The 12,554-nt window shown below is 37.9% G+C and overlaps 2 protein-coding genes across 2 annotated transcripts; both read right to left on the bottom strand.

Annotated features, from left to right (window-relative positions):
* Nucleotides 1-5,227: 5,227 nt before the first annotated feature.
* mgst1.1 (microsomal glutathione S-transferase 1.1) lies at nucleotides 5,228-7,288 on the bottom strand. The gene is made up of 4 exons (XM_048156099.1): nucleotides 7,093-7,288; nucleotides 6,243-6,368; nucleotides 6,052-6,146; nucleotides 5,228-5,955 (listed from the first exon to the last, which is right to left on the bottom strand). Exons 2-4 carry the CDS (start codon nucleotides 6,366-6,368, stop codon nucleotides 5,709-5,711), a joined length of 468 nt encoding a protein of 155 aa, XP_048012056.1. The 5' UTR covers nucleotides 7,093-7,288; the 3' UTR covers nucleotides 5,228-5,708.
* A 472-nt stretch (nucleotides 7,289-7,760) lies between these two features.
* Nucleotides 7,761-10,447, bottom strand: mgst1.2 (microsomal glutathione S-transferase 1.2). Its single transcript, XM_048156100.1, has 4 exons — nucleotides 10,295-10,447; nucleotides 8,722-8,851; nucleotides 8,478-8,575; nucleotides 7,761-8,397 (listed from the first exon to the last, which is right to left on the bottom strand). The coding sequence occupies exons 2-4, from the start codon at nucleotides 8,836-8,838 to the stop codon at nucleotides 8,151-8,153; spliced, it is 462 nt and encodes a 153-aa protein (XP_048012057.1). The 5' UTR covers nucleotides 8,839-8,851; nucleotides 10,295-10,447; the 3' UTR covers nucleotides 7,761-8,150.
* Between the last annotated feature and the right edge of the window lie 2,107 nt (nucleotides 10,448-12,554).

The raw sequence follows: 12,554 nt of genomic DNA on the forward strand, positions 1-12,554 counted from the left end.
ATAAGGCTTATAAAGCTTCAAAATGCATTTTTCCCCAAAACTTTCAACATTCAAAGTTCTGAAACTTTTGATAAACTTTTCTTTTAGTCAAAAATGACAGTTATATCATGTTCATTTTAATTCTGCTTCCTTGCATTCAAATTTGAATTCCAGTTCTGCATCATATTTGGTACCTCAGTTGCAATTCAGGAATTCAGTTGGAATTTAAAATGCATTATCAATTCAATTATGACAGCACACAACCCTGCTATTGAGAAACTGATCATCATGGAATATAGTTTACATGAGGAAAGGTACCACATTTTGTAATTAATCTAGATAGAATAGAACCCAAACCCCAAAATGTGTCTATAAGGGTACGTTTGCACAACCATGTACTAAAAACTGAAAAGTTTTGCCTACAGACGATAACGTTGTCAAAACGATCCCCGTTCATACGAATCCACGAAAGCAACTAAAAACGCTGTATAATGCATGCCAGGCCAGTAGATGGCGATGTCATTTTGTAAAGAAACATTACGCGCCTATAGACTGGACACGTCATTTGCGCATGATGTCAGTGTTTTCACAAATTTGTGTTTTTGTAGTTTACACAGAGATGGAGACCAATATCGTTTTCAAAAACGTTTTCAAGCCCCCAAAATGCCGTTGTCGTGTAAATGAACGGCCAAAAAGCACAAAAAGTTTTCAGTTTTTAGTTGAAAACGGTCGTGTAAACGCCCCCTAAATTACTTAAAACATCAAGATTCGGATAAAATAGAAAGTAAATGTGAGCTTGCATCAAGCCTGACAGACATCGTTTTTCAAACAATCTGTGAGCTATCAGCTCTTAAAATGCTTCATAAGTCTATATTGCAAAACATTATACTGGAAAACAAGTTTACAAGTGCACTTTCATGTTATTCTTTGTTTGTTCGTCATGTAGCAAAAAATAGGCTCAGCACTGAAATTCTTTTTGCACTTGCAGCGATATGTTTCTGCTGTTAACACAAGCACCGAAATTATGCTTATGCTTAAATGTTAGACGAAGCACCACTTCCTCATGACTTCTGGCCCGCAGGCCATCTATTAGGCGTTACGCTGAGATAAATATGCTGAAATCATTGAGTCAACACAGGGCATTTGCTTCACTGAGCATTTAAGGTAGATTTATTTGCCCCTTCAAGTGGCCATTCAATGGCGAGTTTTACCCCACATGAGATAATATGACTTCCTGTGTATAAATGGCACTGACAAGTGTAAAAAAAAAATGGCAAGCTTGCTGCAATTCTGAGCTCTGAGCTCAGTAATGGGCTTCAGTAGAGATGAAGGGCAGAGAAGAGAGCAGCAATGCGAAAGGCATTAGTTAGTCCTTATTATGTTCGCATTCCACTGAAGTCTGTTCTCGAGCTGAGAAAGGAGTCCAACATATGGTCCTGACCTGCGCTCGCTACTGTCTCAATGTGATTATGGCTGATCTCTGCACCCATAATTACTTCACATAAACTCACAAGTCATTAGTTCATGTGCGCGTATGAGAAAGAAAGCATGCCGTCATTGAAGAAAGGTCACGAGACCGTGCATTCACATCTCGCCCCTGACCTATTTCGTCCACATTACAGCTGATGCACCTCTAAAAACACTCTAAAAACGCCTAGTCCAGCAGATACGGTCAGTTCCGAACTGCAAGTCTCAAACTCAAATTGATTTATATTGCGCCGTGTCGCCTATAAGTCGGATCCCGGCTAAGCGTTCATTAATTTTTCAGGACCCATGGAGCCATTGTGTGATATAAATCTCTGCTAAACCTTGATACTGGCCCACGCCATGACTTTGAAGTGCTGCCTAATTAAGCATCCGTACAGTTAACGAGCCTTACAATAAGGCAGTGGGAAGATCTGAGAAATATATGATGTCTGTTGTAATATAGAAAAAGCGTGGGAGGAATACAACGTTATAGCATCTGTCTATCAATATATATAGACCACTGTCAGTCACGAACATCCATCTAATGAACAACTTCAAGGTTGACTCCAAGAGCCTTGAGTTTCCACCCAAAAAATCTTCTTGGATGGGCCGGAGCCCAGCTCTTCCCCATGTGGAGAGAGAGCCTCTTGTGGGCGGATCAGTCATTATTGATCACAGAGCAAGGTTTAGCTGTTCTTCATCTGCCCGGCCTGTAAAATGCTTGGCTTGACTGAAATATTGCACATCCTGGAGCTGGGCACAGACCCAAAACAAATGAGAAAAAGCCTTTACAGGGCATATGCATGGCCAGCCGTGGCGACCTTGGGGCTAAGTAGTAGTATTTACTGCGTCACCAAGAGAGGGCTGGTTAAAGAGAAGGACGAGGTACACTCAAGGCTCAAAACACTCAAGACACAGGTTGGTTTAAAGGGATCCTATTATGCGTGTTTAACATTTTGAACATTCTTTGCTGTGTTATGTTGCTATTTGAGCAAAAAAAGGTCTGCAAAGTTTCACAAATTCCACTCTAAAGGAGTTATTCTCTATATCAGCAAGCACTGTTTCTGAACTCCCTGAAATGCTTTGAATGTAGTCTTGAGTTTTCTTCTGGGAACAATTCCCACCGAGGGCATGAGCAAAAAAGTGGGTGAGACCTGGTTGCATTAGAGCATTGAAACTCACAGTTATGGTAAGAGGAGTGACATTTCCAAAATACATTTGAATCGGTTGACAAATCACAACACACTGTCCAGCGACCAATCAGAGCACATTGCGCTTTTCAGAAAAAGGAGCTTCATAGACAGGAACTAAACAACGTGTTAGTGACAGATTTGGAAGAGAGGTGCTGCAACAACATAAAATAAGTGAAAAATAATGTTTTTAAAAAAAGAAAAATCAAAATCAAGACTATGAAAAGATATTGGTCCCATTTGTCCTTAAACATGCAATATGTAAGAATTTTGCAGTAAAATATCCAAAAACAAGTGTCTCACAGCAGCCGCCAAGTGAACGCACAAAGTAACGTTATAACATTTTCAACACGCTCAAATGTATCTAATATGATAAACAGAGCTGCGTTACCTGATACCATAGCCTGATACGCTTGACCGGAATAGCGGAAGCAGCGCCGGCGACGGTGTCATAATAAAAGTTCCGCTGCTCGTGAGGCGTGTGTTGCGCAATCGCTCCAGCGGCCTCGTTCAACTCCCACAACACTCGGTCCTGCTCTGTTTCACACTACAGTAACGCATCCTTGAACATGATTACTTCCCGAGTCCCATCCCAATTGTTTTCCACCGGCTGTGAGGTGAAGACCACATGTCCCAAGATTCCGCACTCAAACTTGGCATCATCAAGCTACGCCTTTGCTTTGAATAGGCCTCTAGCGACCTCTAGCGGAGAGAAAATCGTACATATTGCACCTTTAATATAAATCTCTTTTCAAACAGCTTGGTCAATTGAAAATTGTTTTAATGCATGTTGCTGGTCTTAAAGGCACAATATGTAGTTTTTCACCACTAGAGGTTGCCTATTCAAAACAAAGGCATAGCTTGATGACGCCATGATTGAGCGCGGATTCTAGGGAAATGTGGTCTTCACCTCACAGCTGGTGGAAAAGAATCAGAATGGTACTCGGGCAGAAATCATGTTCATGGATGAGATTATTAATATTATTGTATGAAGCAGTGCAGTGCTGAGTGGGAGAGCAACGAGGCAGCTGGAACGATTGCTAATGAGAGACGAGCGCGACACACGGCTCGACTGCAGCAGAACTTTTATTATGCCACAGTTGCCGCTTCCGCTTCTTCCGGTCAAGCGTATGTGGGGTAAAGCAGCGCTCTTTATCATATTAGATACATTCGAGTGTGTTAAAAATGATGTTATAATGTTACTCTGTGCATTCGCTCGGCGGCTGCTGTGAGACACTTGTTACCCACTGCAGTAAGCTAGATCGATATTAAGCATGGTAAAACATGGTACTCAGGGTAAATCAAGAAAACAGGATTCAAACGATTGATAACAATTAGTTTTCTGTCGATGAATGTATCCAAACAGTTGTTCCCTTGTCTAATAAAACATATAATATATTAAAGTGTCTCTGGTGTTTCCATAGTTTCTACAAAATAAATCAAGGGTAACACAGATATGATGTCACTGATAGGCGACACACGGACATGGTCCGTGTCCAACGTAAAAATTACTTATTTCTCTGGATTTAAGCATTCTTGGAAATATCTGGGATACTGTAAGTACAAAAGTTAACAAAATATATAACCCTGTTTTAGAGTTTTTTGGATATTTTAATCCAAAAATCTTACATATTGTGCCTTTACATGCATTTACCTTTTGAGGGGTCAAAATGTCATAACGTGCTCTTCCTGTGTTGACTCACACAATACTCACTTTTCATAATCCATACAATAACTGATGGATAAAATCCTGCGCTACATTTTGTTGCTGTTGTTGTTCAATAAGCCATTGCTCTTAAATATGGCACAATATGAAAGACTGTCACAACTTCTGTTTCATGTTGACCTTAAGATCCCAGAGTTGTTTGCCAGTGTAAAGCTAAACTCCTGCAATGCAGGAAAAAATCTTTCACATTCTTAAACACAAATATAATGCATATTTTCACTTACCTTCATTTTTCTTTAAATTTTAACAGGCAGAATTTCAGATATTCTTACTTTGCTTCAAAGTTTTGATTGGTCATGACTGTGTTGAGATCCTTAGTTTTACCTAAATGTCATTGCAATAAAGTAAACTTAGATTTTTTTGACTTCAAAAATAGAACTTTTTTTTTTTATTTTTTAAATGTCATAAAAAGACTGAAACACTTCAAAACACTGAAAGACTCATTTAAATGTATCTAAGGCTAATTATGTTATAATGATTAGATTTTTCGTAATTGCATGGAATATGTTTACAAGCTTTTCAAAACATATCAAGGTAATGAGTGAAGCAGGAATAATAAGATATCATTCATCGTTCTGTTAAGCAGGGCTATTTTTACCAAACATCTGCTAATGTACATCACCATCAATGTTAGCGGTGTAGCTGTATAAAAGAGTTAAGTTTATCTGTTGAGGAAGAATAGACACAGAATGTACAGAAATGAGTGTTTTGCAAGTCAAGGGTGAATTAGAAACAAATAAAGAGGTGCTCCATGTGCATTAGACAAACATGAATGTAAACATTAGTACTACTTGGGCTTTCAAATAGCTCCCTCTAGTGGACAAAACATGCACCGGTTCTAACTTTAAAAGATTAATCGCAACCATTTGTCAGAAACTTTTTTATTTTCAAACTTTCTTTAATCCATTAATACACCCCACACCCTTTCTTTTGCTTTCTTTAAACCTGCTGACAATAAAATGCTAACTGAATATTTTCCTGTGCTTGTCTTTGCAACTGGTGTAAAACTACATGCGCAAACATACATAGGCCTAATTATTGCTCAAGTCTGTTGCTCATGATTAATAAGTGACAAAAAAAACAAATGCCTGTTCAATGTACAATACAGACTCATCCTCAAATGTGTGTCAGGAGTTAAAGATTACATTAAATATTATCAGCAGTTTAAAGGCATATTTTTAGCTTTCATTTACACTATAAAGTACATTTAAGGAGGTGTGGTACTAAAAACCAGTAGAAAACACAAAAAAAAAAAAAAAAAAAAAAAAGACATTTTCTTTCACACAAGACTGCAAAAAGCATGTAAACTTCAACAAAATGGTTTTAAATGTAGTGAGTGCTATTCATTAGAGAAAAAGAGCGGTGGTGAGCACCCTGTAGGCCATAGACAAAGTTGTGAACAGCCCCACACCAAAGGCCAGACCTCTGCTAGGCTGGGGCAGAGCCATAACATAGGTCACTGTGTGGATGATGCGTGACCCCACAAACACCCGGAAGTGCAAAAGAGCCGTGGAGAGATCCGGCCCAGTGAGTGCATACAGAAGACCGACCACCACAAAGGGAACAATGTTTTCCAGGTCATTCTGATGGCATCTGTGATTCAAGAACAAAGGCATCAGAAAGAGACAACATCAGTAGCACCTTCATCGCTCACCCAGTGATCTTGTCATAAAACAGTTTAGAAGTTACCGTCGCACTCTTTCCACATCCGGATCAAGCCTGACCAGTTTCTTCCTGTCTTCTGTGGTCTTCACCAAGGTGGTGTCTTCAATGTTTGCAAAAACCTAAAAGAGGAGTCATTAAATCTGTGAAATTTTAAGTGTTCAAATATAATGCATCTTGTATAAGCTGTAAATAATTGAGCACAACATGCAGTGTACCTGTTTTGTCAAACGAAAGTATGAAGTCACAAGGCTCATAAGCATCATTTTGAGGATGACAATGGTTGCATATGTGGAGAAGGCCAGGAAGACCTCAGTGTCAATCATGTGCACAACTTCTGCCATCTTTATTCAAATTGTGGTGGGTAATACAAACAGGAAACAAAAAGTAAACATACATATATGAATAAAGCCAAAGGACAAGACAGTTACTCATATGCAAAATTCTCACTAAAGCAATACTGGTTATTATGATAGAAAATATATTTGTTCACTCCTCCTATTGCCCTTACTAACAAATCTGGTCAATTTCTACCAACTTGGAAGAGTTAAAAACCAGCAACCATGTTCCAAAACAGCTGCCAGTTTAAACTGGATTTTCCAGTATCTTGTCAGCATGACAAAGCCAAGCTTAAAACGTGCTATTCACCGAGTTTTCTTTACAGAAAGTGGACAAAAATTCCCACCCCCCCAAAAAAACAGTTACAGAAACTTAACTATTTCTTTAACAGCGTCGAGTCCTTTTAAAGTTGAATTTAGTACAGTTGTTACACGAAAAGAACAAAATATCCCTTTCTCTACCGTTCACATCGCACAATTAAAAGGCTGTCATATTATAAATGTTTAATATCGTAACATCCAATATAGTTTTTGCATACATGTGTCGTTTGTTTACACGTTTAATAGCGAAAAATAGGACGCCGAAGGCGGTCTTTCTGGAATGTTAAAAATGCATGGAAATGTACTTTATAAAACAGAAATTCTGACAAGAAGACTAAACAAAAGTACAAAAGCAAGAGGTTAAAATGAAGTCCAAGCTGAAATATTGGCGTTTTGACGCGTTTCTCACCTTTTTTGATGCCACTCAGTTTCACAGTGCTTCCCGAGCTAACGTCAGACTCAGAAGGATGGGCGTTTCAAGCCTCACATGCAAATAACTTAACGATTATATTTATGCAACGGTTTGTTTTGCACAATTTATACATCACATATAGACCTGGCTCTTTGCTGTAGCTCAAACAATGCAGCATGACGGTAGCAACGCCAAGATTATTGGTTCGATTCCCAGGAAATACATGAACTGCAGTAAATGCTAGTTGTCACATTTTTGATTAATATTTCTCACGGGTGATTTTGATTTTTTACTCTATAAGCACATACCGTGAGGTTATTAAAAATTCTTTTTTTTTTTTTTTTTAAATGTCCCCAAAAAAAAAAAAAAAAAAAAGCTGACTGAACACATTTTTGTGACAACATGCACCAGTACTAGTGTATCTTGCCACAGTGCATACTGAATATATTTTTAGCTAAATTTAAACAAGGAAACAAATATGAAACAAAAAAATTATGAAACAGCAAAAATTTTGCACGCTGCATTGTTTCGCAAGTCATACTGTAATCATACTGATTTTGTAATGTCTCCCAACGTGCTCTTTGCGCCCTTGAGTAAGACAAACAACACTGTGATAGATATGTTGCAAAATGTTCAATGAAGAATCCTGTAAGTCATGCCACAAATTTTAATATATATTAGTTTATTACAAATTATAAAGTTATCATTCAAGGTCTCATTAAAGTACTGAAGAAAAGCAGGTTTGAAAACTTGGAATGCATCCTAAAAAGACTGTCAGCATTGATAGCAACCCTCCGTTGAATGCTGAGTCATTGTGACAATGTCTTATTTACTGTTAACAAACATTCAGAAGTTAAGCAGTGACATTAGCACCTTTACAGACTTATAAATGAATACTTGTATTTTGGTAACTGCAAATACATCAAAAATACAGATGAATTATGACAGTTTTTAATTATGAACTACATACAGTGCAATAAGAAAAGATCAAACAAGGGACAATAAAAGATATAGGTTAAAACAGGCCTCTTCTGTTCTGCAGTGCAACAGCGTCTTTAGAGAAGGAGTGCTGTGGTGAGAACCCTGTAGGCCATTGAGAACGTTGTGATCATTCCCACCATCCAGGATAGACCTCTGCTAGGCTGGGGCAGACCCATCACGTAAGAGACCGTGTGAATAAAACGTGAAGCCACAAACACTCGGAAGTGCAGCAGAGCCGTGGAGAGATCCGGCCCCGTCAGTGCGTACAGGAGACCGATCACCACAAAGGGAATGATGTTCTCCAGATCATTCTGATGGCACCTGTGATTAAAGAGCAAAAATCACTGAGAATATAAGAGAATAACAGGTTAAATGAGGATAGACTGGTCCTTTTCTATTACCTTCGTACACGTTCTACATCAGGATTGGTCTGGAGCATCTTCTTTCTCTCCTCTGGATCATTTTTGGCCATTGCAGTGTCCTCCCAGTTTGAAAAAGCCTGTATGATAAACATAAAGAGGAACAACACTATAATTCTTGCATTTTTCAATGTTCAAAGTTAATTTCAACATAATGCAGAATGAATCAGTCACTTGTTTCTTTATTGCAATCTATATCAAACTGAATTTTTTTAACCAATTGCACCTTTCTGGTTATCCTGAAGTATCCAGTCAGAGGAGACATGAACATCATTTTGAGAATGACAATAGTGGCATATGTGGAGAAGGCCAGGAACACATCACTGTTTATCAGGTCAGCCATTTTGCTCAATTTCCTTCAAAAGGACAACATAGAACTTTACAGAACAAAAGCAAATAAGGGCAATAACAATAGACATTAGTAAGTTTGGCCTACTGTAAAGCATAAATGCACATATAACTTATATTAGGCTACTATTATGTTCAGCATGTTATGTCTAGATGTTATGTCTAGACCAATAGACAGACACGAGAACTTAAAGGGTTAGTTCACCCAAAAATTAAAATTCTGTCATTTATTACTCACTCTCATGCCGTTCCACACCTGTAAGACTTTCGTTAATCTTCGGAACGGTTTGACACACGATCCGAATCATGATTCGACACGCTGATTCATTATGCTCCGAAGCTTCATGCAGCAGTGTTTTGAAATTGGCCATCACTAAATAAGTCGTTATTTTGTTTTTTTGGCGCACCAAAAATATTCTAGTCGCTTTATAATATTAATATTGAACCCCTGTACTCACATGAACTGATTTAAATATGTTTTTAGTACCTTTATGGATCTTGAGAGAGGAAATGTCATTGCTGGCTATGGAGGCCTCACTGAGCCATCGGATTTCAACAAAAATATCTTAATTTGTGTTCCGAAGATTAACGAAGGTCTTACGGATGTAGAACAGCATGAGTATGAGTAATAAATGACATTATTTTCATTTTTGGGTGAACTAACCCTTTAACCGTTTCTGTGAAACAGTTCTTTTGATCAATTCTTTTCAAATAACTGATTCATAAAACAATTCACCAGTTCCTTCCTTACGGCCTATCCTGTAATTACTTTCACGTTTTGTTCTACAGCACATGAAATACAGTCACACTGTTTATTAAAACCAATTCGTTTTTAATAAATGTCATACAATCATGTTTTGTTTGATAATTTCATCGCTTCGTGAACGAGTCAAGTTTTGTGAACCGGTTCAACTGGCCATAAGGATCCGCCTCAGAAAATGATTCGTGCACGAACTGGGCATCGTTGTTTTTGAAAAAATTCTGTTGAGGAAATGCCACCTGCTACTGTAGCCTAATTATTACGGTTCATATTTTCACAGCCCAGAGAATAAAAAAGTTCAATACCGTTGCACATTCAAAGCTCTTACTTTACAAACACTGTGTAAAATTAAATTACCACACCATGTTTTGCTCACTATATTCTTACACCCCATCCACACACTGTTGCGCCGTGTCCACACTGCAAGCAAGCGAGCGACCCGACAACAACAATACCGCCTCCATTTTAATGAACCTGTTTACACTGAAAGTTCATATCTACTATAATGCATTGTGCCGCTTCATTCTGTATAATAGATGGGGTATTCGAGTTCGGTCCATTCTCTTGCGCTGTAGTTTAGTCCAATGTTTACAGAGTTTATATTTGGAGGTTGTCACGCACACCCTCTCCAGTAAAATGCAGAAATATAGTAAAACTGAGGCAACAAAGGGAAATGTCTCTCCATTCTTACCCGGTTGACGACTCTTGCGGATGACAAGTGCTTGTCAGACAGCGTTTTGAAATCGAGATTGCTCAGTTATGTTGCAAGTTCCGTGTGGGACAGCCTACTTGGACCAGCGCCAGCGCATTCCTTGTAGCGTGATTTTCTTGTAGTAATATCAAATTTTTAATTCTTTGGACTTTTGGAGCCTTGTGGACCAATGACTAATCCTAGATTTTACAGTAAAGTCTTCCTGCCAAATCAAACACATTAATTGTCGTTGCTTTTTGCAAATCATAACACTGTTGGCAAGTATGATTGCATTTTTATGGTGATTCCCTAAGCCTGTTTGTCACGTTATGTAACAGTAAAGGGGGGTTGCAAAATATTTTGACTTCAACCCAGTTTATCTGGGATATCATCTCACCTGCCTTTTACCCAGGCAGTAAAAGTGTGCTTCTGTGATTGGAACAATATAGGACGTTTTATTACCCGTGTAATCAAAACGAATGCTTTTCTGACCACCTTTATACAGGTTAACTGATATTGGTGTAAACAAAACAAGGTTTGAGGGGTCTTGAAAAGTTTTATTTCAATTTAAAATCTACAAAAGTAACATTAAAGTGTTTTCAAATACTTAAGTAGTCATAAAAGTTATGTAGGCCTACATTTACATTATGATCTGTATATAGGCCTACATTTACATTATGATCTGTATATAGGCCTATATCCAAACTTAACAGAGCATTTTATTATTGATTTACTTACGCAAGCATTTCACAAAACACTAAATTAATTTAAAGCGTAAAGTAGCAAGGCCAAGGTTAGAGTTTCCAAACTGGTCTTAGTTTGTATGAGATGGCAAAATCATCTAACCTGACTTTTAAACCTTTGGCATGTAACCAGACCATAAAAAAACCATAAAAAGTTGATACGACTGAATTAATGCAATGACTTCCATCTCGTACTAATTATTACTTGTTTCCATGAGAGCATGTGTTTTTTGAAGTTGCTTGGGACAGAACAAATATACATTTTCCCCTTGTTTTACAGACAAGGCTTAAGCTAGTCACTGACACATCTTAAAGGTGCCCTAGATTCAAAAATTGAATTTACCTTGGCATAGTTAAATAACAAGAGTTCAGTACATGGAAAAGACATACAGTGAGTCTCAAACTCCAGTTTCCTCCTTCTTATATAAATCTCATTTGTTTAAAAGACCTCCGAAGAACAGGCGAATCTCAACATAACATTGACTGTTACGTAACAGTCGGGGTGTACGCCCCCAATATTTGCATATGCCAGCCCATGTTCCCAACATTATGAAAGGCATTAGACAAGGGCAGAACGTCTGGATGTGCACAGCTGAATCAACAGACTAGGTAAGCAAGCAAGAACAATAGCAAAAAATGGCAGATGGAGCAATAATAACTGACATGATTCATGATAACATGATATTTTTAGTTATATCTGTAAATTGTCTTTCTAAATGTTTTGTTAGCATGTTGCTAATGTACTGTTAAATGTGGTTAAAGTTACCATCGTTTCTTACTGTATTCACGGAGACAAGAGCTGTCGCTATTTTCATTTTTAAACACTTGCAGTCTGTATAATGCATAAACACAACTTCATTCTTTATAAATCTCTCCAACAGTGTAGCATTAGCCGTTAGCCACGGAGCATAGCCTCAAACTCATTCAGAATCAATGTAAACATCAAAATAAACACTGTACTTACACGATTAGACATGCTGCATGACAAACACTTTGTAAAGATCCATTTTGACGGTTATATTAGCTGTTTGAACTTTTTTTTATGTTGTTTAAGGCAAGCGCAAGCTCTTGGGGCGTGGAGCATGAGATTTAAAGGGCCACACACCCTGAATCGGCTCATTTCAATTATGCCCCAAAATAGGCAGTTAAAAATCTATGGTGTATTTTGAGCTGAAACTTCACAGACATATTCAGGGGACACCTTAGACTTATATTACATCTTTTTAAAAAAAGTTCTAGGGCACCTTTAAAATATGTCAGAGCCATTGTTTTTTCCCCAAGATGCACACCAGTAATGTTTTTTTCTAGGGTATGTTTATAAAAGCTACCTAAATACCCTAATTGAAATAAGGCAATTAGGGTATTTATAATTTATAATAGGGTATATAATAATCCTGGTTTAGCCTAAGCCCTGTCTGTGAAACCGGCCCTTTCCGGTGTTTTCCTTCAACTTCTATATAAAAGAGCATTTTTTTCCCAGGTGTTTTCAGTGTCATGCTGAACGCCGCATGCATTGG

The sequence above is a fragment of the Megalobrama amblycephala genome, linkage group LG14, assembly GCF_018812025.1.
Source record: "Megalobrama amblycephala isolate DHTTF-2021 linkage group LG14, ASM1881202v1, whole genome shotgun sequence".
Taxonomy (NCBI): domain Eukaryota; kingdom Metazoa; phylum Chordata; class Actinopteri; order Cypriniformes; family Xenocyprididae; genus Megalobrama; species Megalobrama amblycephala.